At 45.1% G+C, this 27,265-nt stretch overlaps 1 protein-coding gene across 3 annotated transcripts in view; it reads right to left on the bottom strand.

The window, feature by feature from the left end:
* The window catches only part of ppargc1a (peroxisome proliferator-activated receptor gamma, coactivator 1 alpha), a 38,006-nt gene extending 23,223 nt beyond the window's left edge, over positions 1-14,783 (bottom strand). For all 3 annotated transcript variants that reach the window (XM_083992924.1, XM_083992925.1, XM_083992926.1), the window contains exons 1-2: positions 14,557-14,783; positions 11,426-11,605 (exon numbers count right to left, since the gene is read on the bottom strand). In XM_083992924.1, coding sequence (XP_083849050.1) covers positions 11,426-11,605; positions 14,557-14,604 — 228 coding nt within the window. In that variant the 5' untranslated portion in view covers positions 14,605-14,783. The remainder of the gene's footprint in view (positions 1-11,425; positions 11,606-14,556) is intronic.
* Between the last annotated feature and the right edge of the window lie 12,482 nt (positions 14,784-27,265).

Here is a 27,265-nt window from a genome sequence, read left to right as displayed (position 1 = left end):
TGGGTCATCTGGTATTTAAAGTACTGTTTATTGTGGCTGTCTCTTTTTGCTCCCTCTCTTTTTCTGCAAATAGAGGAATAGCAACCAGTTGGTTCACACAGAAAACACCTAATAAACTGGCCCTCAAATTGCATGGTGGGGTTAAATCTGAGCCTTGACAATTTAATTGCGTTGCTTCATCTCAATCTTTTTTCATCAGCTCTCTGCTCTGTCAGGTTTCAAAAGAATTCCATTGGAAGAGGTTAAGCGAACTGACAGACCTTCTAATCATGGCGCGATCACAAATTGTGGCGGCTATAAGTACGCGTGGAGAGCGGTGGGCCGGTGGTGGTATCGAGTCGTCACATCTCGACTCTGCCAAGAAAAGCAGCCTTGGATTTGATAAACAAATAATGTCATTCTGTGTTATTACCCCCGGCCCCCAGATTTCAGAGGAAATAAATCAAAGTCAGCCGAGCCGTTAAGGCGTTAGTCAGGCCTGACACGTCGGCCGGTCACACAGCCACAACATATGGCAGCGGGGAAGGAGGGGGGGGAGAGAGGTGGGGAGGGTTAAGGTATGGCACGATGCACGGCGGAGAGACAAATCATGGCAGCCACTAGAGATGTCTGGTCATTTAGCATGAGCTTACTGAGATGGAGAGAGGGTGATTATGGCCTATACGGAGCAATGAAACCATACATAACACTGTTAAGTCCCTCTGTGTGTCTGTGTGTGTGTGTGTGTGTGTGTGTGTGTGTGAGAGAGAGAGAGGCGGCGGCTGCACAGTCTGACAGTGTTCCAAATCATAAAACTAAATGTTAAACCTCCATTGTGGTCGGGGCTTTGCACCACGTCGCAGCGAGCTGAAGGCTCCTGTTGGTGCTCGTTTTCCAGCCGACTACATCGTCAATAGAGCAGCTCCTCATCCTGAAACACTCTCCTACACAAATGATCCTATGGACTAGATATCCAGGGTCAACATGTCAACACTGCACATTAAACCACTGTCTCTCCTCTATTGTCAGTACTGTGTGTTGAGTATTTATTCTGTTTGTCATGATGGTTTGGCCGCTTAGTTGCTAAATCTTGTGCCCTGTAAATGCAGAGAAAGATTGTCCGGTCCAAGCACCAGGCGGCTGATTTTAGGCTTCTCCATCCTACTTAGCTATAATACCACAACTGGCCTTGTGATAATCCCTTGGTCCTGGCAGAAATTCACTATTTTGTGCCTCTGTTTAAACAAAAAAAGAAAACAAAGCAAAAAGAAAAGAATGGCAGCTCTCTGACTGAAGAATAAGTGCTGGTGCAGAAGCTGACTGTTTACATGCCAAAATGTCTGTCTCAGTTTAGGAGGCTACATGAGTTCTAAATCAGTGAGGGAAACGGTGCGACCTATCAATGAGGACCAGGATGTGTGTGCGCGGAGACGATGCGTCTCCTGGGAACCATTTGAGACTGTTAGAGCACTATCGGATGAGCTGATGGGGGGTGGGGGGTGGGGGGGGGGGGGGGGGGGAAGAGAAAGTGAGAAGAGGAGATATCTGTAAGTGAGTGTGTGAGAGCGAGCCAAAGAGAGAAAGAGAACTGTTGTTACACATCCTGACAGAGACCAGATCCAATTGAGACACCTACCCAAGGGATGTTAACAGTGCTGTTCTTTCTAGTTCTCTGTGGAAAAAAAAAATCCTTAGACTGGTAACCCTGCTGCTAAAACTAACCACCTGAACTCTGTCACACATCTGCTGAGATCAGCTGAGGCTGTCACATGCCTTCACACCAAACAGGCCCTTTCTGTCTGACTTTGGGTCAGAAACCAATGCAGCTGGGTTGTGTACCTTTTCCACTAAAACACACGCACAAGCAGAGATCAAACAGCAGCCGTGAGACATTACAAACCACTAATGAAATGTTCTCTTTATATTTATGACAGCTCTATAAAGATAATCTAATAACTCCCATCCAAACAGCATACAGTGCGGGCGAGCTTGTGTCGATATGAACTCATACACATTCTCAAACAGCTATCCAAACAAGTTAGAGCATCACAGGGGGGTTCGGTGTGTCCTAGTGGAGCTTCCCCATCTATAAGCTCTGCCCCGAGCTGCTGTTGTTTTCCTATTCCAGCCGTCCAACAGATGGTCCAAGCAACCATTTGCTAACACCACAGAATCACACACCATCATAATGACTGGACACTCACTCTTTTGTTTTGGCAGCTACTTCCCAATCGGCCTGGCACGAGAAAACACTGATTGCTGTGATTGCTCTGCTTCCGACTCGCTCCGACGGTCACAGTGGGAGGGGGGAGAAAGGCAGAGATTTGGAGCCGCGAATAAGGAATATTCCACTAGATGCAGAGATGGGATGAAGAATGGTGCTTCACTTTGCTTTTCTTTTTTTTTTTTTCTTCGCTTAATGGCATGCAAATAGCTATTTGCTTAAGTCTGCAGCTCTGAATGTGCACCACTAAGCAAGGGGCCTTTGAACATACTGTTACACTGTTGATAATGTGCTGGAGGAGCACAGGGGAGGGGGAGACAGGAAAAAGGAGCACGGGGACTATGTCCAGTGCTCATCTTGCTGAATGGACACTGCCATATTCGCTGGCTGGGATGTCGAGTGACCGTCCATAAAACAATTACACCCGCAAAGACGGCTGTCACTTTGGTTCTGACATTTACATAGATGTGCGAGGGGAGCAGAATGGACCAGAAGTTCTTGTTTTTTTGCAGCGAGGAGTCAGGGTTATTATCCGCCACTGACACCACCTTTATACAGTCATACTCTCTCACACACACACACACACACACACACCAGTGCAGCTCCTGACCTTTCAGGGCCTGCCAAGCCCATTGAGGGTTTGTGGAGTTTCATTTGTCACAGTAATGTCTTCCTCGGAAAGATGCCAATGCAAGGAGAGCCAGGATACAGCGGGACAAGATATAGTGGTTTACAGAGTTTCAAACAGTCGGTGTGTTTCTGTGTCATTGTCTTTTTCTAAATCCTCGTGTGCGTGGGGGCTTTGCGCGTACGTACGGCAGAGGACGCAATGTCACAAATTTATGGTGATTGAAATGGCAGAATCTTTTGAGGGAAATGCAGTCAATGTGATTCTGCGGCTAAGAAGGTCACCCTATTCAATTTGCACTCAATGGCGTGCGCCGTGCCACAGGGAAACACCTGAAAGCAAACGATCTTATCGAGGCCTCGCAGGCTTCACCACTTACCCACTGCATAAAAGCTATTTGCTGATTACTAAATAAACGCATTATCTTTTACCTTGACTTGTGTGTGTGCGAGCGAGTGCCTCCTTGTCGCTCCTGGATCCAGGTAGGAGGCTGCCACTGCAGTGTGTATGCCTCTTATCCGTGTCGTGACTTTGTGAGCGTGTTATCTGAGCTTTTTTTTTTTTTTTTTTCTTGCATACTTTCAAGTACCATATGTGCATATGCTGCATGTGTGCAAGCAGTGGTCAAACACAGAGGACTTCACAAGCCTTTGTGTGTTGTGTGAGTGGTAACGATGTGGGGATGCGCCTATCTTTATAAGTAAAGAAATGAAAATACATCAAAGGAGTCGTGCGCCCACTGACGTGAAGCAGGGATACTATAAGAAGAGAGGGGGGGGCATGAGAGCTCTCAGAACCTTTCTTTGTAGCATCAACATCGAATGTTGAGCTGTATTTCATCTTAATCTAGGATCTGTTCTCCACGGAATACTGATGGTGCTGCTTTGAGTTTGGATAGGCTCACATTCCACAGCTTGCACTGAGCCGAGCGCACCCACCACACCTGCACACACTACTATACTACGCCGCGTCTGCCAAATGCAGAATGATCAATGGCCATTGACCACTTGACGACAAGCGTCCAACACTCGAAATCCTTTCCCAATCTGCCCATCAAGTTATTATACAACACAGCCCACAGCCATATGAAAAGAGCTTTGGCTGACCACAGAACAGCCTGAAAATGGTCTCCTGGAAAGAGCTTAACAAGCAGACAATTTTAGAGCTGTCGACTTCCTGGGGTCAACAGCACTGTCGGAGCAGATACGTGCAGCAGATTTACCCCACCACACAATTTCCCAATGCACATACTTTCACAATTCACAGGGTAAGAAACTGGATTGCTTTAGCTGTGCTTATGCCAAATAACTATGTAGAATAAAATGTGCAAACTTTTGCAGGAGTTGATTAGGACTGAGTATAAACACCTGCCTTTCTTAAGCTGCAGCCTCTGGCCTGGTCCTTCAGATCTTTTCTTCCGCTGGTCCTCTATACCAAATCATTTATCGATATCCACAAAAGTTTTTGTTTTCCAAAAAAGTACAGTAGAAGGACTGTTTTCTATCTGCAGAGATCAAACGTCTTGCAAAAGCTTCTGCTTTCAGTCGAGGCTCAGGAGCTACTGATTGGGCAGCAAGTGAGTCATCCAAGCATCCAGTCACTCATGCATCAGCAGAGCCTCGGAGAGCCTCTTGAACTATTTGAGGCCTGTGCAGACTTAAATGCTTCAGGGGGGAAATAAGCTGGAGGTATAAGCATGCAGTGCACATCATAAAGCTTAGTTAGAATGGGGTTTTTTTCTGCATGGATGACAAAGCACTTAAAAATAGACTCGCAACCAGGGAAAACTAGTCATTCCTATGTACACTACAAGCCTGGAGTGCGTATGGCCAAAGGAAAAAAAAACATAAATTCATAAAACATCAGGAAATCAAACTTGGGGAAATGATAATCAAAGACTTTGAGTAGATGCAATTAATGACTTTTTATCTCTTAAGAATTTAATAGAAGATAAGAAGAACTCCTCTGCCACAGCACTGATCATCAGAACCAATCAGAACTAACTTAGGGCTCATTGATGATCTCTAGTTGTTTGACCTAATGACTTCAGTGTCAGGTGAAGTGCAGCTGAGCACATCTCACACCCACACACTACTATACATCCATCAGTGATGCTGGGTGTGGCCAAAGATGCCACCGTTACACATTCCCCACAGTGAACCACTACCTTTTCACTGTGGTATCAAATTAGTCTTTTAAATATCTGCCAGCTTCTTCCACAACTGCATTAGCTCGTTTTTTTTAATGCATCACTAAAAACAGATCATTTGTCCACTGAATTATTCATTATCGTCCAGAATCAACAAAGTTCTCCAGAAGCCGTGTTACAAACTCACAGAGATTGACAGAAAGTGGCAAACTACCAGAGCAGAAGGGCTGGCCAAGGCTACTGCCACTGCTGGGCCCGCTGGCACGGGACACACACACACACACACACACACACACACACACACACACACACACACACACACACACACACACACACACACACACACACACACACACACACACACACACACACACACTGACACACCTGGGATCGATTGGCCTTTCCTGGAGAGGGGAAGCAGCCTATCGCCCAAGACTGATAGCGCTTCACCATGAATTACAGCAATCACTGATTGAAGGCCTCTCTCCATCCTCTTCCCTCTCTCTCTCTATCTTTCTGGAGGTTTCCCCTTTTCCTCTGTTATTCACACTGTTTTCTCACCACTGGCTATTGCTTTCACTCTCTCTCTCTTTGTAGCTACCTCCTCTCCCTGACACTCTCTGATCAGTCGGCTTCATCTCTATGCAAACACCCTCTCGCGGTTCCTGTCTTGTCGTTGCATAAGAGGAAGAGTATTAAAGCATTCTAGGAATCCAGCGTAGGTGCCTTCCTGCCGCTCCGAAGTGTACACTATTAAATAATACAGAGAGGAGCCGTCTTATCGCATGGCATCGTTGCAACATGTTGCAGCGCGCGTGTGTGAGAGTATGAGTCGGGGGGGCGGTGGATTATTGGCTTAGTGTTTTGGCCAGGTTAAAGTGAAACAGCCCTGAAAGGCTCTTAGTGGAGATTACCCCAGGTACTAAAAATAGTCATTTCCACCCAATACACACACACACACACACACACACACACACACACACACACACACACACACACACACACACACACACACACACACACACACACACACACACACACACACACACACACACACACACACACACACACACACACACACACACAGAAAACAGAAAGAGCTGAAAGTGTTATGTCTAGGTGGAGAAGACCACTATCTGATCTTTGTATAGGGTGTCTCAATTACACAGGAGAACAACACACACACGCACGCACGCACACACACACACACACATGCACATGTACACATTGGTGGCTCCAGTGTGATGAGAGAGATGGGTATCCACTGGGGGCAGGGGATCAGCTGGGGCACCAACACCAAACCATGCCTCAATCAGCAGCAGCGGCCCCACTGGGAATGTAGGTTGAGTGTGTGTGTGTGTGTGTGTGTGTGAGTGTGTGTGAGAGAGAGAGGAAGAGAGCTAGACAGGCAGCCAAGCAGCCGCTGCCAGACCAAAAGATGTTCCCTTCCTCTTTTACCAAACATTCCCTGAAGGGGACTATTTTTTTCTGTTGGCCATATCTACCCCTCCTGCTCCCTATTCTTTTATTTTTTACCCCTCGCTCCCTCTCTCCTGCCAGCCTCTCTTTCCAGAAGCGTCCGTCTAAGGCCAGAATATATTTGTTTAGCCACTGCAGCTTCAACTTCCCATCAGCCAGGAACAAATGCTTTGCCTTGGGAGGGAGGGAGACAGAGGGAGGGAGGGAGGGAGGGAGGGAGGGAGGGGGATGGCAGAGCCCACAGTGTTGTGGGGCGGCTGTTTGAGAGCTCTTGTTGTGGAGTGGATCTGACAGACGCTCCAAGATGACACGGGCTTGGACAGCCTAAGTCTGCATCTCTCTGCTATACGTCTGCGCCTACTTGTCTGCGCTCCCTCTCATTTGTGTATCTTGAAACGGCGTCGCTGCAGGTCTGAAAACGCTGTTTGCCTTCAGTTTGACAGTGATGGAGGATTTCTTCCATCAGACAGTGCAAACAATGTATCAGCACAGTAAGTACTGGAGGGAAGTTGAGATGAGGAAAGTATGGTGTATTCTAATAAGACTCACTTGAGAAAATCATATTATACAGTGGAATATGATAATTCATACACCCTTTGCTGGAGCGGTGAACTGGTGCGGGTGGTGTACTCTCAAATGTCAGCATAAATTTGCAAAATAAACGCAACCCGGTATTCAGCAGGGAGTAGGAACAGGGACAATAAGGGTCTGTGCCTGTGCTGTCTGTGCTGTCTGTGTGTTTATGTGTGTGTGTGTGTGTGTGGGCGTGACAATTTCTCTCAGAGGGTCTCTGACTTTGTGTGCGCTCCTGTCTCGGCTCACAGGAGCGCCTCCCCGCCAACAAGTGTGTGAGCTAATCTATGCTTACACGTGTTTGCGGGGAGAGAAAGAGCTGCCTGAGGAAAACATTTTTATCACAGCATGTTTTATCAAAGCCCGCGCTCAAGATGACCCAATCAATCTAATCTGCCTTTACTTAAGAATAAGCGCCGGAGCATCTGTCCAAAAAGGCACAAACAAGCCAGACAAAAACCCCCATGATGCCTTTGGGAAGTCTGATGCCATCGCTGAGAGTTTGCATTGCAGGCGCAGCCTCCATACAGTACAGCATGTGCCTATATGCTATCACAGTAATGCTTTAAGCCGTCGCATCTTATTTTACTACCTGCAAAGCCCACAACCTTTTATTTCAATCCACGGGCTTTGATTAGGCTGGCACATGTCCAGCTGTCTCCTACTCTATATGTTTGTCTCTTTCACCGCCCATCTGTCCTCGCGTCTGTCTGTCTATCTTGTCATCTGCTGGCCTTGTCTGTCCATCTCCGCACCTCCCTTTGTTTCACTTTTCTCTATCTGCCCTTGTCCCTTTTCTCTCCCCCCCTACCCCACCCCCCAGCTGTCCATCTTTCATCAGAGGATCTCACAACAGGACAGGTACAGCAGAGACGGCGTGTCAGAAGGTCGACTCTGTGCCAGGATTCTTGCATAATTGCGTGAAGCCGTGAACCCATTCGCCGCCACCTGCAACAACTGTAAATGCCTTGATCTGTATATACGTGTGATGTGCCGTGCCGCATGCCGGGGCGACCGCCACCGGGATGTCCACAATGGAATCCGAAAAAGCCCAAAAGCGACGAGACACGTTTCCATCAATCAAACGGTTGAAGTTGACATGAAATCTGAGCGGGGACCTGCGGTTAAAGAGACATTGGGTCACGCTTCTACGCCGTTATCTTTGGCAGTACATTGGGAACTTATTGGAGTAACCACCCCTTAACAACTGCAGCCCAAAATAGACTGTGGACTTTCACGGTCGGCCCGTTTTGAAGAGGTGTCAAACACACTGTGCCAGGAGCAATAGTTGTTATGTGTATGTGTGGGTGCGTGTGTGTTTCAAGCGGAGGGAGGGAGGGAGGGAGGCTGCGGGGGGGAGGAGGAGGAGGAGGAGGAGGAGGAGGAGGAGTGTGGTGTATCATTCTCCACATTTCGTGTCAGGGACAGTTGGGACAGTGGCAGGGAATAGAGCAAAAGGCCAGCCAGGGGACAGCTTGTGATCTAAGACCGTATGCTGTGTACGGAACAGAAAGCACACATACGCTGACAGAGACACGGCCTCGTCCATGTCCATACACACACTTCCACTGCTTATACGGTGTGTAAACAATTTCCATTGTCCCCCTAATGAGCACATGAGATTTACTCTGATGTGACAGCCATATATCCGGCCCCAGCTCCACTGTATAACCAAGACAAACTCTGTTTACTTATTTGCCCACTGTCTGTCACACGGAACTTTAACCTGAATGAAGGAAGAAAAACAGTGGATGTTTGTCTTTCCATCTGTGCTGCAAATCATTTCAGCGGCCGCTTACTTGAACTCAATGAAAGTTGGTGCAAACTTCCAGAGAGTGTGTTGTTTGACGGGGGGGGGGGGGGGGGGGGGGGGGTTAAAAGAGGGGCCTCAGTGTGACAGCTGCACCCAGCTGTTACACATGTTACTCAGGGCAGCCTTGATTGTCTGCTACCTGCCTTTTCTTAAAGCACTGATTTGTGAAGGGGAGACACTACAGGTGAATAGGGTAAAAATTTTAAATAACAGATGTCACCATGAAACTTCCCAAGTTTATCACTGACATTAAGACAAATATTTTTGTATTACAAGTTTTGTCCAATTTTATGTTTAAATATGTAAATGAGGCAATATCTAATGAAATATGCGCTAATTTGCATATATTTTCAGAACCGAAATCTGAACAATGGATAAAGCCCCTTTCAAAATTCTTGTTTTATTTTGTTGACATATGAAAGTCAGAAGTTTTTACAGAGGGGATTTTGGATATCTCTTTGTATCACTCTGAAAATGAGAAAATACTGTCACCAGCACTAAAAAATCTAATTTCGCCTTGTTTTTAGTGATAAAATGTTGTATAAATCAGGCTTTGAATGATATATCAACAATCCTCCTCTATAGATTGTTAATGTAAATCATACTTTTACGATTGGTTGCTGATACGGAGGAAATGACCATTTTTGGAGCCTACATAATTGTTCAGGAGAGAGAGAGCTTTACAATGATACCTGACATGACATGGGTCAGATAACAGGTACAGCACAGTATGTCACAGTAGCTGTTAACTTTTGGCGAATTTAGGAGAAAAATAACCACCTTAACATGGTTTTTATACCATTCTTTTTTCGACTTTTCTGAAAGAATACATGTTAAGGAAGAAAAATAACCCAAAATCTCAAAATTGATCAGTGCATGAAAAAACTGCGTTTTTGCCTGTAGTGTCTCGCCTTAAGTGGGTGTACACACAAGCAAGGAGTAAAAAAAAAGAAAAGAAAATAAGCCCCCCACAAGAAATAATAGACTCTCTGGCTTCAGGAGTGGCCAGTGTGTGTACAGGCCAATAAGAGGGGCACAGGAAGTACAGCGAGAGCCCCAGCTCTCTGATCCTTGCCGAGCGGCAAACTTTCCCCTGTCAGATTAAGTAGGATTAGCCGGGTCCTGCCGTATGATGAACTGAAGCCTTTCCATATCCTGAGCATAATACAATAGCTGCTGGCTTGTTGAGTTTGTGAAAACATCAGCCCACTTATTGCAATGTACAGTATTTGTGCGGATGTGCACGCGCCAGGCCATAAACACGCCAGGAAATCACATACGACTTCTTGCTCCCCAGCTAGCTCCCTCCTCACGCTCCTCAGTGGGTGCTAAGTTCCATTGTGTTTTAAAGTCACACGCGCACACACATAGACACACACGCCAGCACATGCATTCACTCTCATTGGTATTTTTATCCATCCCCAGAGCCACTCGGTGGCTGCAAGCCATATCACTCTCAGACGACAGAGGAGCCTCGGTCACACCAGCTAGTACTTAAGGCCCCCCCCCCCCCTCTTTTTGTGTGTGTGTGTGTGTGTAGGGGTGGTCTGCAGAGGTAGAATGTGTGCTGATATAAAGAGACTCTGAAAAAGGTGGTGGCAGTGGTGGGGAGGTTAAACGTGGAAAGAATTTAGTCTGTTATCAACTGCTGCCTGCAAGACCGCTGAGGAGGTATACACACACACACACACACACACAAACAGAGCAAAGACCCCGAAAACGTGACTACATGACAGGGCCATAGGCGTGCACACATGCGCTGCCTTCTCAGACAGGGTTTTTCCTCCCGAGGCGAGGCTAAAGCATCCAATCTCAGTCTTTCTTGTCTATCTCTGTGGCACTGATAAAGGCTTATAATGAACTGGGGACTGGAACTCAGTCCCAAGACCGATGGCTTTATGGCCCCGGCCAGATCATCACCCTCTGTGGACTTCGTTTGTCACCGGGTGAGAACAGAAAGAAAGAGTCAGAAAGAGAGGGATAGGAGTAAACAGAGAGAAGGAGAAGCAGAGAGAGAGAGGGGGAGGAGGAGGAGGAGGTATAGGGAGGAAACAAAGATTAAAGTTTTACACTCTAACCTTTGAGAAGTGTTTTGCAATCCAGCTGGCATGTCCAGAGTTTACTATGGGAGTGTTCTTTCAGATGTGTGCCGCGTTACTGACTCTGCACTGAAATAAACGCTCAAAGTTTTGATAAGGGAGCCCAGCGGCGTGGCCGGGATCTACACAAGGGGACCAAGGTTCTCCTGGGCTTATCGTTCTTCACCTTATCGCCTCTTTTGTACTTCAGAGCAATGTAAAAGCATGTTTGTAAACTGGTAACAGTTGTACATTTTGTTTGGCTGGCATTCAAGAATGTGATAGCACGTTGTGTTTGCTACCGCATGTTATTATTTCAGCTCACTCCTGACCCCATGGGAGGGCGTGTAATGAAATCACTGTGGATGCAAAGATGTTCCATAGTAGCATATTGCTTAGAGACAGCAACCTAACATGAATCACACACAACATACAGGTAAAGTAAGGAAAGACAGACAGATGCAGTGGTTCAAAACAACAACAAAAAAGAAGCCTCACTTACCTCAAAAAGATTGGATGCCTCATTGCCATACTGAGTGGAAATGATCTCTGATTGGTCACTGTACCATTTGAGGCCACCCAGGAAGCTGTCTGCATCTAAGTCACTGACATCCAGCTCTGAGAGGTCAAGTTCAGGTAGGTCTGGGCAGAGGGGCTGGTCTTCACCAACCAAGGCAGCACACTGGGGCAAAAGAGACAAACACAAGGATGGTCAGACAGAAATCACATCTCCTTCATATGCAAATCAGACACTGAACGTGCCAGTGCCAAGATTGAAAAACAATGGGAACGAAAATCTGGACGAGAGTCAAAAGTCCTCTTAAGACCTGCTGCTGAGTCCTAAACAAAGGAAAATTCACACATTTGTACAACATACAAACAGTTAAGTTGTTTCACGCCTGAGATTCTCAATAAATATGGTTCTAAATTCTCTCATTTGAACGTCTGCCACTTTCATGTGGCACGCTCACTGCCTGTAATTAATTAATACAGCCTTTATTACCGCTCTTACTATGACTCTATTGATTATTAACAGAGCAGTTTTTCTTAGCTGCAGGTCCCAATGTGCCAAGCAGCAACCTGTTTCCACTCTGCCTCTGCTCAGCCCACAGTACACTTTGTCCTCCCACCATCACTCCCCGAGCACCGTCACCGGCGCTGGCCTCTGTGCTGCTAAACGCTGCCTGTTGACATTTTGTTATTCACCAGCCACTTTTATGTAATCTAGCCAATGTGTACTGTATGTAGCAGCTGCTCCCGCTTCCTCCCCACACAAATTATCAGCTCTCTTCTGGCTGCAAGTGAGGGGCTCCAGCAGCGTGGACGCTGGTGATGTGAAAAGGTGTTTCAGTGGAGGAGGTGGAAAGGGCAACAGATTAACCTGGCTCAGCTGATTTTGCAGGATCTTTTTAAATGACAGATATTCACCACGGTGCAACTCTGTGTCTTGGTGTTCTAAGGTGTTCAGTTCTTCTATCCAGCAAAATGACTCTCAGAATTATTTTAAAAAGTGGTTATTTCATTCGTTAAAAAAAGCAGCAGAAATGTGCAACAATCAGACAGAGCTTCCTGCAAACTTTGAGCTCTACACAGTGAGAAATCACGAAAAGGAAAAAATAAAAAGCTGTCCAGAGTCGAGGTCTGTTTACACTCTGTGGCTGTGCACATGCAAATCCAAGCCTGAGAAAAGCTTTATGACTAGTGTCTGGTGGGCTACACGTCGCTAATTTTGTTGACAGCACACCAGCCAATGCATAAACGCCACAGGACGTTCTGGATACAGGATATATGATAGATATCCCCGGGCGAAGCCGGGAGGTATTTGGCCCGCAGACTGAGCAGAGATGAGGGACGGGTTCGGCTCAGGGCAAGGCTGGGAGACGGATGCTGTGCCAAGTAGGAAAAACCGCGCAGACACCGGTGTCACAGTTCATCTGTCCACGCAAACGCACCAACACGAATACACGATGACTTAGACTATGATGAGACAAATCCGTTATGCTGCAGCCGCAACAGCGGAGGGGACAGATTCACTGCGTCTTAGGCTTCCCCCTGAGATGATCCGCTCTGACAAGGCACGGCATGAGAACACGGTAGCAAAGCTGTTCGGATATTCAGAGGCTGGACGTCCTATGCCCAATTATCTTATGGACTTCTTGGTGAACTAATGAAATAGCGCCGCCAGAGAGACAATCAGGGCGCACTACAGCGCTCCACTGATTTACGCACGCGACGCACATAAAAAGCACCCGCTAGGAGAGGATTATTAGAGGAAGGACTGATGACATGGATGACAGTTGTGTTTTTGGAAAGAGCAATGTTTTATCACACATTCTAGAGTCTAGATGCACATTTTCACAGGATGGGTCGAAGGAGGGGGTCCAGGAAACGCGCATTGTTGGTTGACAGTGGCAGTCAACTAAACGCTATCGCAGCACCAAACGGTAAAGAAGACTCTCCATCCTGGCTAAAGTGACAGTATGCGCCTGGCTCGGTAATTAAAGTGCAAAGCAGTTCATCTGAATGGAAACCAATCCCCGAATCGACCGGGAATGACAGATTCTTACTTTTATTACCAAAATAAAGGCAGTTTTCTCTCTTCTATTCTCATCACGCAGCCTAAATGAGCACACATATGCAGCCAGACTGCAGTCACATCATGTAGTTACTGAGAAAACCTCTCCGAAGCATCACTGAGCTCCTGTATGCAGACAAGTACCTAAGTGCAGCCAGGTAGACCTAACCCAAGCCGGACAGACTCAGTAGATCAGGAAACACAAATCCCTTTGATGTGCCTCATTATCTGCATGCACTTTAATCCTAACACTGAGGAAAATGTAAACATGACTGGGAGAGACGACGGGAGCGAGTATGGGCTAGTTCTTTGGATCAAAAATGCGCAGAAGGTAAAAATGCAATACGCACGAACATCAAATCATCTATTCTGGCCGGCTGCGGTGCTGCTCTCCGGCCAGCGCTATACGCTCCCCCGGCCGAGATGTTGGCACACAGACGTGGCCGGTACCGATGGCATTATGATGCTCCTGCGCAATGCCAGATAGCGGTCCCTCAGTGTGCACAACCTTTGCTCTCGCCTCTGAAAATAACATGCACTATCCCCCCGACACAGCACATCAAAGGGATCGTGGATTTCATGCGTCAGCGAAATACCTGACTTTGAGACATTTCAGTCATTTCGGCATGAAAAAGCTTCTCAGCACCGGAGCGCGTACAGTCCGCGGCTGGAGACAGATCCGCCAGCTTGCAAGCACTCGCTCCGACTGAGCAGAGATCCTATGAAGGAAGCAAATGGTCCTGAGCCTGTGCACACGTAACAACAACTACATCTTTAACTGAGGTGAAAAGGGAGATTCCGCACATTCCCTCCACTTGTCATATATCCCCGCGTGTTGTATGTCCCCCGCATCCTCAACAGTGTCCAGACGCGCACTACACCGGCATGCCACCGCACCAGCACCAGCACCAGCAGAGGAGAAGAGAGCGTAGACTGAGCAAATCACTGTCTCGAATAGCCAGTGTTGTCCATCGTTCCAGGGAAAAAAAAGAAAGTCCAGAGGGCTAGAAAGATGAAAGAAGTCGGATTTTTTTTTTTTTTTTTTTAGATGCGCTCACCTCTAATTCTCTCCACACCGAGTCCTGGTTACACCTGTCCCACGCCATCCAGCCACTGAATGACGGTCCGAAAAAATAAAAATAAAAAGGAAAAAAAAGAAAAAAAGAAAGAAATCAAGTAAAAAAGAAATCCACACACGCTTCCCACTCGCTCTCACACAGGCAACTGCTGCCCCTCGCCGAGAATGAACCGAGGGCACCTGTCTTACAACTGCTTTCCATCACATGACAAAGCTATTAAAAGTAGGCAGGGGAGTGACTCCGCGTCCACACTACTCGCCAGTGACGCGCAGTGAGCAGGCGGAGTCTGGCTGCGCACATAGTAAAATCCTCTCCGTGCACTGCAAAAAATGTCCATCTCCAAACAATATTAATATCTATCTATCTATCTATCTATCTATCTATCTATCTATCTATCTATCTATCTATCTATCTATCTATCTATCTATCTATCTATCTATCTATCTTATTGATTGTTGGTTTACATACTTGTCTCTGGCTTTTTTCAGAAAACAAGTAGTACACTCATATTAAAATTAATTTTATTTTCTTGGCTTTTTATTTATTTATTTTTTTTTAGATGCATTTCTTAAACAACGTGATATGTACTGTATGTTGTGGTTCCGGCCATTTTTTTGCAGCGTGAACGCCACACGGGCGCACGTCTCCTGATTAAATTCGTTTTAAGTTGCTATTGTAGTTTTAATAATTCGACTCTGAACTGTCAGGAATATATATAGAGCATTCAGGATCAGTGGTCTTTTTTTTTGGGTGAGTTCATTAATGATTTGTCACATAATTACTGCCCGTCATCAGTCACCCTCCATGTCTTTGCAGCCCCGGGGTTTAGTGATTTAACGCCTGAAAATGAATTTAAGGGCGGTGTCTCAGTGTACATGTCAATCGCATTTAAAGCACCAATTGTCTAATTAGCCTACAGGTTTTAAAGCTTTTTATATTTAATTAAACTATCGTTCAATGTCAATTACTTTTAATTGTTTGCGTGATTCCTGCGCGAACTGGTATTGAGTGTATCCTCAAATACCATGTGTTCTGCGTGTAGAATATCAAAGAAGGTAATTCAGTCCTTTGGAAAGTGTTTCTTTGTCCATCCAGAGGCAATAAAAAGGACAGGTGGCAGTATCAACCATGTATACAGTGTCAACAGGACGTGTATAGGCAACACTGCCGGGGTAAAATAAAAACAAAAGCTTTGTGGACATTTCAAACAAAGTGGTTTTTCTGTTGTGTAGACTGACAGGGATACTGCTGCATCTGAAATGTTATTGTCTTCCTCTGATCACACCTTTAACAGAAACATCAGTTTGTATGTAAATGATTATAAGCTATAGACTCAGAGATTTTCTTCTTTGTGTCACCACAAATAAACAGGGTTTGTAAGGGAGGGATATCAACTGTGATTTTTTTTTTTTTTTCAGTTTTTTTCAGTTTAGACATTACTTAATTTCTGACAATGCATTTCTGTAGTCAGAAACTCACTCCATGGACTATGCTAACCCCAATCCAATGTTTAGTCTTGTAAGCCTATTAAGTTCACCTGAGCATGCAAGGAGCAATTGTCTGGCTAAATTAGTGAACCACATACAGTGAGTCTCATTAAACACAAAACTGCACAGAAACCGTTAAAAAAGGTTCTGGAGCTGCAAATGTAAATTGTACAGACTGTGTGTATCCCTGCCAGCGTACTGCCCTGTGTGTGCAGTAAGACATTATATGAGAGCGTTTTATGCGTCTGAGTATCTGGGGCCATTTGTACCACTAAATCTATACATCTGCCTCTCCACGCGTGCCCAGAGATACTACCCAGAAGCCACAGCGAAACCCGATCAGAGCAGGTGGTGTGTGCAGTGACCTCACAGAGCCCAGATGGACCAGTACCACACAGACCATAATATAGGGGCAACATGGGAGTGACACGGAGCTTCGACGGTAGCTGGCTTTGTGACTGCAGCGTAGATAAAACACTCAGGCAACGGGGATTTAAATCCTTCTGTGATGAAAAAGTAGAGTTAAAATAACCTCCCGGTCTCTACATGGTGTTTATGTGTTCAACAGATGGAGGTAATTGCAGGTACAGTAGCTGCTGGTGCGACAGATTCCTCACAACTTGAGTAATAGCACCATAATGAACACAGACTTGCAAAAAAAAAAAGAAAAGAAAAGGAAAACAAAAACAGAAAAAGGAAGGAAGAAAAATCTTGGCCAGAGATATATGCTGGTAAATGATATTTCTCCCTCTCCTGAAGCGGCATGTGAGTCACAGTCAAAAGCCTTATCTGATTGTACTCTTCATGCCAATTAAGACGACGGAAGCTAAATATAGATATAATGTTATGATTTCCTTTCTTGAATGGCCTTTGATTCTTCTTTTCTGCAAACACATTCTTGCTAGAGGCTGGATATTTATATATGCAGTGGTAGAGATTTGTAGATATAGGAATCATTTCAAAAGGCAAAAAAAAAAAAAAAAAAAAGGAGGGTGGGGGGATTCTACAGGCATACTGAAGTACAGGTAATCTTTGAAATGCCACAGCTTTTGTTTCAGTTGCGGAAAGCTGATAACGAACGGGTAAGTATGGGGAGATTGTCGGAGGCTGGTGTAGAATGAGAAGTAGGTGGTGTTTAGTCGCCCACATCAGGGGAGATATTTAGGCCAAAGCAGTGCAGTTAGGAGGGTGACATCACTACGTGTTTGATCATTCTGCTCCTATGAATGGCCGTGGGTCTTGGTTTCACACTGCCCCCTGCACTCCCCGCTCTTATACATTTCACATCTCAAGGGGACTGAATCTATAGGATGGAGTGTGAAAACTTGTTCGCACCCATTTGATGCATAGCATGTTGTGATTTGATGGGCCGAGACTTCACCCAAAACCCCTCCGAGGCTCGGAAAGTTGCGAAACTGCGGGGCTTAACCTCGCAAACAAGTATACTTCAGTGGGGACCGTTAAGCCAAAATGATTAAAAGTGACTTCTGGTTAATTGCTCAATGGTTCAGCACTCAAAAAGCAATGCACGTGATGAGTTTTTTCCTGTGAAAAACCATGCCAGCTTCCACGTGCAGCAGACACTACTATCGGACTTGACTTGAATCAGGGGTTGTGCTGCTGGCAGTTCTCAGAAAGCAAAGGGCCTTAATGATTAAACAATTTCTCCCAAGAGTTAGCTGACAAGTGCAGTTCTCAAAGACAAAATAGTAAAAAGGGGCTAATCCACAGATAATTATCTTTGTGTGAATATTCAGTGTGGCGTGACTCATGGTACACAGTCCCCCATTTGCATTTCTGGTCTCAGATTGAATCTGATATTAACATTTCTGTTTAAGAAAGGGATTTCTATTGACCCTGTAGAGGAAATTATGGTTACATGTTTGAATCTAACGCAGCCTTTTCTTTTTCTAAACTGTCTTCTTTGACAGTCCATCCACACTTAAGTGGCTGTGTCTTGTTTTCCCTTTTCCATAAATTGTGTCAGTGGCCCTCTGAGAGCGTGCTGCTGCACGGTGTCTGGGGTGGGTGGGAGAGGGGGGGGGATGATTCATATCACTTTGTTGCATGTCATTGCTCCCAACAGAATCTATCCTAGCATCTGGCCATTTTAATACATGGTGGCTGGATTCATAGGAATTAATTGAGGGCAGAGGTAAAACAGAGTGCTACATCTATTCATGTATTGTTCAGGACGGTTAAACGACGGCGTATGCCTCATTCTCCCGCTTGTCATTTGATGTGCATTCAGATCTGTCGTGCGTGGATCATTTTTCCACTTGATAAGTCATATTGTTTTCTCCTTATTGGGGGACAAAAGAGGAAGTGGTCACGTTTCACAACAGTCAAACGTTCTACAATAACATAGGATGTAATGCCATACAGAGGTGGCAACAGGAAATGTAAAGGGATACACAAAGCGAATACGAGGCTCTGATGTGGTGTCAAATGCTCACAAAATAAACTGATATGACATCATAAAACTATATCACATACTCTTAAAGGGATAGTTCACCCAAAATTCAAATTTCACTCATTATCTACTCACCCTCATGTCGACTAAGAGCTGTGAGAATTTTCAGAGTCCTCCGTGCCTTCTCTGAGTTACCCGCGCAGCAGTATTTGTCCATATAATGGTTGTTTTGAAATTGTTCCGCCGGTCACACAGGAAGAGCAGTGAACAGAGACACTGGGAGCCTCCACTACAAACAAGCTTAAAATATAGACTTATTTAATTTTTTTCGGAACAATTTCTCATGTCAGGGCTTCAATACAAGACGGACATTACAGACGAGCAGTATGGAGGTATTTGGATGTTTTTTGGTGTGTCTTTTTGGACGAAGAAAGTTGGTATCCATTGACAACCATTATATGGACAAATACTGCTGCGCGGACCCCCCGTAACTCAGAGAAGGAACGGAGGACTCTGAAAATTCTCACAGCTCTTAGTTGACATGAGGGTGAGTAGATAATGAGTGAAATTTGAATTTTGGGTGAACTATCCTTTAAGTATATGACATTGTTTAAATTGTTTGTTTGTTTTTGTCTCTTACACATCTGAGATATCTCACGTGACCTCCACAGGCCTCTACCGCTGCCGTTATAGGCCACAAGATAAACAGTGTGATGCCACAAATTATGCCAACACTCGCCCTTTGACTTACAGTAAGCTAGTGCATTCTCCCCCTGTGAAGATTTTACATCGCCTCTCTTTGTAGTGCCCTTCAGAGAACCCGTCGCCTTTCTGCCCTGCATGCAGGCGTGTAATCCTTTCCATCAATGAACTCCACTGTGTCATTTAGCCACTCTCAGGATGGCGGCTACTTTCCCCGCAGAGAGTCCGGCCCACATTATTAAGGCAAATGGCATGAAGAGGCTAGGGCCAGTTAGCCATGGCTGAGCCCTGGAATTGAAAATAGCATCAGTCCCACGCAGGGGCTGGTAAACACAAAAAGGAGCCTGGGGCGCAACACAGGACGGTTCCACCCTCCCCTTCCTTACTCCGGCTCTGTTTTTGGAGGAGCTGGGGAAAAAAGCGGCAGCCTGGCCCCACCACCCCGACACCCACCCACCCTCCCACCCACGCCACAGACGAATAATATCACGGTCACATGGCGCTGCGAGCCGGAGTCTCCCGTGGCAGCCCCGTGTTGCGGGGTGCTTATTGGGCTTGTTTAAAATCACCAGCGAGTCATGCAAGATGCATGTGGAAAGTGGTGGCAGAAAGTGGGTGTGCTGCGAGTGCAGGCCTGGTGTGTAAATGCGTCTTGGTGGAGAACCGTGCTAAACTAGCGCTCTGGGCAAGGACTTGTGAGGCACTTTGTGTTTTGCTCGGGTATAGCACTCACAAGGAATATTAAAATTTATGGACCATGAGGGTTTGGGTTGCAAACACACTTACATAAACAAGACTTTGCGCACTCCCTGTGCTTAAAACGCTACAAAGCCAAACTTTGAAATTGCTGTAAAATTCCAACAGATGCCACATGCCCGGCAATGTAGAGGAAATGAGATGCACTTGTGTGGAGGAGATAGTTAAATCTTTTTCTACTGAAAGGGCAGAAGAAAATAGAACTTGTTGTCATGCTGAATATCGAGTGAGGCACTTTTTGAAGTTGTATACAAACTTTAAACTTGGCGATTCAAAAGCCATGGCCTGTAAAAGCAACGAGGTTTGCAGTGTTGTAATCTAAATTATATACAAGCGTTAAAGGAATTACCTGCTTTCTGACATGCTTTTGCTTACAAGATCATTTTGGGATTGTGAACTGCATGTTTAAATATCTACAATAAAAAATCATGTTTTGACTCAACAACAGCAGCAGGAATCGAAATGAACACAGGAATGTGAACAATACATTAATGATATCTTATCGCTGGCTACAGGCAAATTTAGGTGCATCTTTCTGCAAAGTGTGAAAAAGCTCCTGTGAGTCACGAGGAGGGCTCACAGCACAACAGATGTTGCTTGATTTCTAAAATAATAGAGAGGCAGGGCAGAATACCTTGACAGCGCAGTCCTTATGTACTCTTAGCACTGGAAGAGTGCCAGGGAAGAATTAGGTCAGCTGAAGTGCATTGTGCCTTGTGGAACTCCACGTTAAAACAGCACTAAGGGAGGAGGAGGAGGAGGAGGAGGAGGAGGAGGAGGAGGAGGAGGAGGAGGCTGAAGGTAGGTGGAGGGGGTGTTGGTGACACATAGGTAGAAATTTCTGGAGCAGCACAACCAGTTTTTTTTTCTTCTTCTACTCTTGTATCATGGAAACGCGAGAAGAAACGTTACACCCCTGAGTCCAGACTGCAGCCTAATTATTTTGAGCAATGAAAAGAGAAGGAAGAAAGGAATGAGAGAGGAAAAAATGCATGTGAATTGCAATTCTTTCATACAGCCTGCATACGGGGTGTATAACCATAAGCCTGAAAAAATCCTTACGGCACAATAAAACTGATTGTATCATCACCTTTTTTTTCCCCTTACAGGGTACATTTCTACTACTCCTCACATCACCTCCTAAAAGGAGCATGTACTGCTGGAGTACACGCTGATGGAGGAGGGAGAAAGCGGAACAGGGATGAGAGGAAAGAGAAAGCACAGTCAATACCCATTTTTGCCAAGCATCCTAGTGAAGAAGAGCAAAGAGACAAAAGGAGCAGATGGATGGAGATGGTGCTAATGCTGAGGGAGAGTGTGACAGGGACTAACAAAAGCAAGAGGGAGTGAGCCGCTGAGTGTGATAGAAAGAGTTGGACAAAGATGGGGCATGAATTAGAGGCAGATATGGAAGGAGGAGAGAGACGGTGGAAGCTAAACACAAGAAGGAGTGATTGGGGGACAGGAAATGTGGAGTTTAACAAAGGCTTAGAGCGAGGGGAGGGGAGGCGAGGCCAGCATCCACCTCACCACGCATCTCTCATCTGAAGATAACCCCCAGCCGTCTTCCGCTGGGGCTGCTGACCCCCGAGTCCCTGCTGAACTCAGCCAGGGCCGGCCCTATAGCTGCCGCCGCTATCTGGCTGTTAATCTAATGGTTACCACGTCCCCCCCCCCCCCCCCTCCCCTCCCTCCCCCTCCCCCGCATCTTACCGTCACGGTCTGAGATCTTCCTGCTTACGATGGGTATCTGGCTCGCACATGCTACGTATTCATTTACAGGAAGGTCTAGATTTTCACACACAGATCCTTCCACCGCCAACATGACCTCGCCGCCCCCTCATGACTGTCACGTTTTGGATGTAAAATCATGTTGCAGATGATGAACCCCTCCCCCCTCCTCCCCCCTCCTTCCCTTGTTAGCAGTATTACACTGGGAGAAATAATGAGATGCAGATTCTGAAGATGACAGAAAGTAATTGGTTTTGATGTGTGTAAAATCATGATTTTAACTGGACATGATATTCAAATGACTTGGCAGCCGTCCATCAACGCAAAAAAGTGTGTGTTAAGCATATTGCAGTTTGTGCTGAGCAACAACGTTGGTGAGTAGGCAACCTCAGTGTTTTTTTTGGCAACTAAAGCTTTTTTTTGTTTTTTTTCTCTCCCAGTCAGACGCTGTTACGCCTGGAGCCATTTCCACTGTCTGGAAATAAAATCCCGTCCCTTATTTTCATGTTATCTGATCATCGGTCGTTGAAATCAAGAGTTAAAATTGACTGTGGGGCAGGTCGTCCACTCAGTCAGTCAACCTGGCCGTCCCGTCCCGTCCCTGCAGTCTTCTCTACAGTACGTCTCTCCCATAATCCCCTTGTTGTGTGTTTTGTGGTGCTGTGTGTCCACCGGGACTGTCATCACCGCCACAATAAACAGGATTAATCAGTGCTGGCATTGGGCACTTTGGTCCAGATGACGCGTGTAATTAAGGAGTAATTGGCATGTCATCTGTACATGAGGAAATATGACATGCGCGAGCCAGATGTACTCATTGTGCCTCCCCGCAACAAGCAGCGCTTCAACAACTGTGTCCTCAAAGGCTTTTTTCTTTTTTTTTTCCAGAGAGATAACTTCCTTTGCACTGCTGACACTCCTGCTTCTTTAACATCTTTATTCATCTTGCAAACTCCCTCACATTCTAATTCACTTGCTTATTCATTTATTTACATGCTAACACACTTAAACACTAATTTGCTAACTTATTCATTTATTTACATGCTAACCCACTTACTGCCGCTTGCATTCAGCAACTTATTCATTTATCCACATCCAGGATGACACAGTTACTTTCTTGAGTATTCATTTATGCACGTAGGAAGTCACTTACATTCTCTCTGGCTTAATTAAGTGGCCTCTCTCTTTTCACTTCACACAAAAGGACGGGTTTATGCTGCTCAATATATACTGTAGCTGCTCACAATGGGAGATGGCCAAGATGCCCTTTCATGTTTAGGGTCATGCCGGCTGCAACAATAGGTCTGAACTGCCCTTATCTCCCCTTGTAAACGTGAAGCTGCGGGATAAGTCAGAGCCCGATTTCATGGCTCATGTGGGAGATGTTAGGATGAACATAACTGAGGGGAGAGTTTTCCTATTTGCCCTTGCACCTTATATTTCCTCAGTTGTTAGGAAAGACAGTAATAAAAAACGAAATTCACAGCCAGGCTTAAAGGATGATACTCCATCTAACCGCCTATGAAGCATAGCAAAGACGCATGCCTATTTATTACTATTTCACATGTGTATCTGCAGCCATTCGTCAGTATAAACGCAGTGATGAATTAGAGGAAACATTATGTGTACCAAGCAACGGCTCATCTCTATAAATTCAATTATCTCAGGATTATTAAAGGTGTGCCAAAGCAAATGAATATTATGGTTCATACATGTTTCAGAGAGGATTTTTAAAGATACCACACAAAGAAAGAAAGCCCAGCATCACGGAGACAAAGTTTGGGCTGAAACTGGGCGTGGAGCTGGTTCCAGGAGGGGTGAGCTTGGCAGGGAGCGAGGTCAGTGATGCACTTGGCTGGTAACCTCAGATAGCTGCTGGCTAATTTGCAGTATGCCCCCAATTGCAACAGAAAGGCGAGAGCCACGCTGAGGGGGGAGCGAGGGTGGCCATAACGGCAAAGCAAATGGCACATAGAGATATCCCAGTTGTTTTTCATCACATCAATTTCACGCCTCTGCCGCCAGTTTTTCAGAAATGTGACAAGATGGAGACAGGGAGGGAGGGAAAAAGAGAAATAGGGAAGAAGGGATGAAGGAGATACTGAGGAGGAAGAAAACAACGAGCTCGGAGATACATAAAGCTGGCAATGTTAATCTCAAGGCCTGTTCCTGGTGCGAGTGATTGCTGTCATAGCTGTCTCATAAACAAACAAATGAGAATATCTCTAAAGCTAATATCTTCACTGACAATATTGCTCACCCACTTCTCAATTTACTGATGCAACACAGGAATTCTTCCGGCAATTCAGTTCCTGCTTTCTGGTGTGTTTGCAGAGAGTTCAATTTGTTTTTAGTGCAATAACGCTTTGGAATGAGCAAATGCGAAGTCAAACTTAGTCATCCTTTTAGTGCAGCTTGACAAAAGCACAGGTGTTAATTATTGTTAGTCATGGTATCACGTATCACCAGAGACTTCTGTTCCCTAATACACTTATAATTATAAAGTCAGTGCACTTTGTTACCTGAATTATTTTTTTTTTTCAGGGAAGTTAAGAAACGACAGATGTTTTTATCTCTATTGTTATATTCTTCTAACACTATTCTGTGCACATCATGCCTCTAGGGAGAAGACCCCCCCATCCCCCCTCCCACTTCCCCCAAAAAATTCCACCAGGAGATATCAGCCAGGTTTTTATCTCTGGTGTGTTTATACAAGCTGAGATAGCAGATATTTAACCTGACAATTGCTTTATGGTTTCTTGACCAAACACATTTTATAGCGCTTTGCATAATTCCCGTCTTTCATCGGTTAGGAATTGAAACGAGCCACGTCGTGCCGCATTATGACTCAACGGTGAAGCATCGGCTGATACAGCAGCACATTTAGGATCTCTCCAACTGTGTGTCGTGTAATTATAAAAGCAAATGTGCTATTGCAGTGAAAAATCAGCCTGAAAAAGAACATAAAGTGCTTAATTTTGCGTAACTACAAGATATATTTGGTTTCTACGTGTCGACCAGAATGCTGCAGATAAACAGCAGGGGGTCCGGGCCTAATAAAAAACTCACTCCTCTCGCTGAGTGCCTGATGGAGCTCTTGCTTGGGAAGGGAATAGTCAACAAGACTCCAACTCATTGGACAATCTTCCATCCAGTATAATTAATGACAGTGCATTTTTAATTACCCCTGTGCGGCAGTAGGCACTACAGCTTTTGTTTATTGAGCCCCACTGATACCCATATTAACAAAGTTAGGTTAATGATAGAGGTATTTTACTTAATAGCATTTTTATTACTCCCGCTAAGAATGAAGCAATTAATTAACAATGGGCGAATTAAGTTCCTCTCCTGTAATGGCCTACCAACACAGGACATCATTACCAATCGTCAAAATAATTCATAAACCAAGGAGTCAGGTGGCAGGATGGCGGTGGGAAAAATGAATATTCCCCAGCATATGGTTGATTTTTCATTTTAGAATAGAATAAATTATGGATATGGTCTGTCAGAGCCGCAGGATCAAAGATGCAGCACGCTAAGTCACAGATTTGACATAGGTGTCTGGCAAAAGAAAAAATAAAGGAACGAAAAAGAAAAAGAAAAAAGTTTCGGCACACAAAATGAGCAAGAGAGTGTTATTTGAACAGATAAAGAAGTGAATTAAAGATACAGAGATAAATGAGAGAACAACCAAAAGGGAAGGAGTGATGGGAAAGTGAGGGAGAGGACTGATGTTCAAGAAATGACATCGAATAATGGACCTCAAAGACATATATGAAAGAGCCTAATCTTTTAAGCTTGCATTTGAAGGTAATCTTCCATTAAAGAATACTAGCTATTTCTTTGTGGAGGAGAAATGCAAAGACAGCAGAACTGATGGGGACTATTGCTGTGACTTTGAATAGAGGAAAGACTGAAATGGCAAAAGGTGCAATTTCTCACTTCCGGACTTCTGTGGTAAATTCTCTCATTCTAAAAAGAACTACTAAAACAGTGGCTGCTGAGAAACATAATCCCCCACCCCCAACCTCCCAATGCCCAACACACACACACACACACACACACACACACAGAGCCCAAGTACACATGCAACAAAGAGGGAGAGATTAAAGCATTAATTCAGTGAGAGGGAATAGGATCCCGGCATAAATTTAGAGTGAATGTTTGGGGTTATCTTCTCTGCTGACTGCCGTTTCTACTCTCTGTACTCCATTGCACTCCACATGCAAATGTAAATCAGGGTCACACCCTGTATCCTGTAACATATCAGGCTGTAAACTCTTGTTTTTCTTTGATAAGCTCTGTATATGTGTGTGTGCATGTGTATGTATGTGTGTGTGTGTGTGTGTGTTTGCAGCGACAACAGGTGCACCCTTGTGTGTGAATGTGGAAAAATACCAAACCATTCATGTGCATGGTGCACTTTCTGTATGTGTGTATATCTGTATGGCTGGGTGTGTCTGTGAATGGGGGTATTTACATGTCAGACAGTGCATTTCAAGCTGTGCTGCTTGCCTGGAAAAAAAAAAAAAAAAAGAAAAGAAAAAAAAAAGACGACACCAAACAGGGAGCTGTGTTCGTTTGCTTGTCATCGCTGGGTGGGATGTACTTTTCCGAGCACACCAGTTTTCTCATGGCTTCACACTGGATACCAGCTGGCGGGCACTGGGGCGCCACAACGTATCGTGCCAGTGTCACAAACGAAGGGGAAAGTGTGCCTCATCATATAGAAAAGTAGTCTGGCAGCCTCCAGTCCTCATTAAAAATGCACTAACGCTGAATGCTCCCATTAATCTAAGCATGCTGTATTTAGCGAGGGTAGCCTTGTGTACAGTCTATAAAACACAGCAATTAAAGCAGGTACTTTTGGCTTCCTCAAAGCCCAGCCAAGCGCAATGGGCCAGAAATGTGAAAAATATCTCCAGTAGCCAAAGCCCTATACGAGAGAAGAGCCAGGATGTAGTCCATAGCACTGAGATAGATATGGAGCTGGAAGATGACATGATTTAATCTTGGCCCTGCCTGATAATGGAAGGAAAATGTGTTAATGTTCTATCTACTGTGTTGCAGATAATCATCTGTGAGGTATCAATCCTTCTTTCAAGATATCAGTCACCCTAATGTAGACAAGAAAATTAGGATATCATGGCAGAAACATATCATTAACTTAATATAATACAATTACGCGGGAGCAAATGCCGCCGTCGATGTATTTGTTTTTCAACACATACGATCCCAGCAATATAGCAGGCCTATATGTAGCTTATCTAGGCTATTTGTGTTGTATTATGTTGGTAACATGATTGCCAGTGTGGAACAAGGTGGAGGACATTTGATAACGGCATCTGTCATGACATCATTACGACTCCGGCATGAACTTCTTACAGCAGCGGGTTCAAGGATAAGTGCTGAGATGCAGGCCGTCTATGCATGCTTTCAACTGCAACCCGAGTAGGTTACAACGTGGCAAGATCACCACGTGCAGATTCTTTAAGACTTTGATGATTGTTCAAAGGGACGGGCAGAATAACTTGTGTCGTCTCTTCCCATAGCGACACCTTTTTTTTTTTTTTCTTCTCATGTCTAATGTTGGGGCAGA

The sequence above is a fragment of the Trachurus trachurus genome (assembly GCF_905171665.1).
Source record: "Trachurus trachurus genome assembly, chromosome: 18".
In the NCBI taxonomy this organism is placed as follows: domain Eukaryota; kingdom Metazoa; phylum Chordata; class Actinopteri; order Carangiformes; family Carangidae; genus Trachurus; species Trachurus trachurus.
This window is presented reverse-complemented; position numbering and strand designations above follow the sequence as displayed.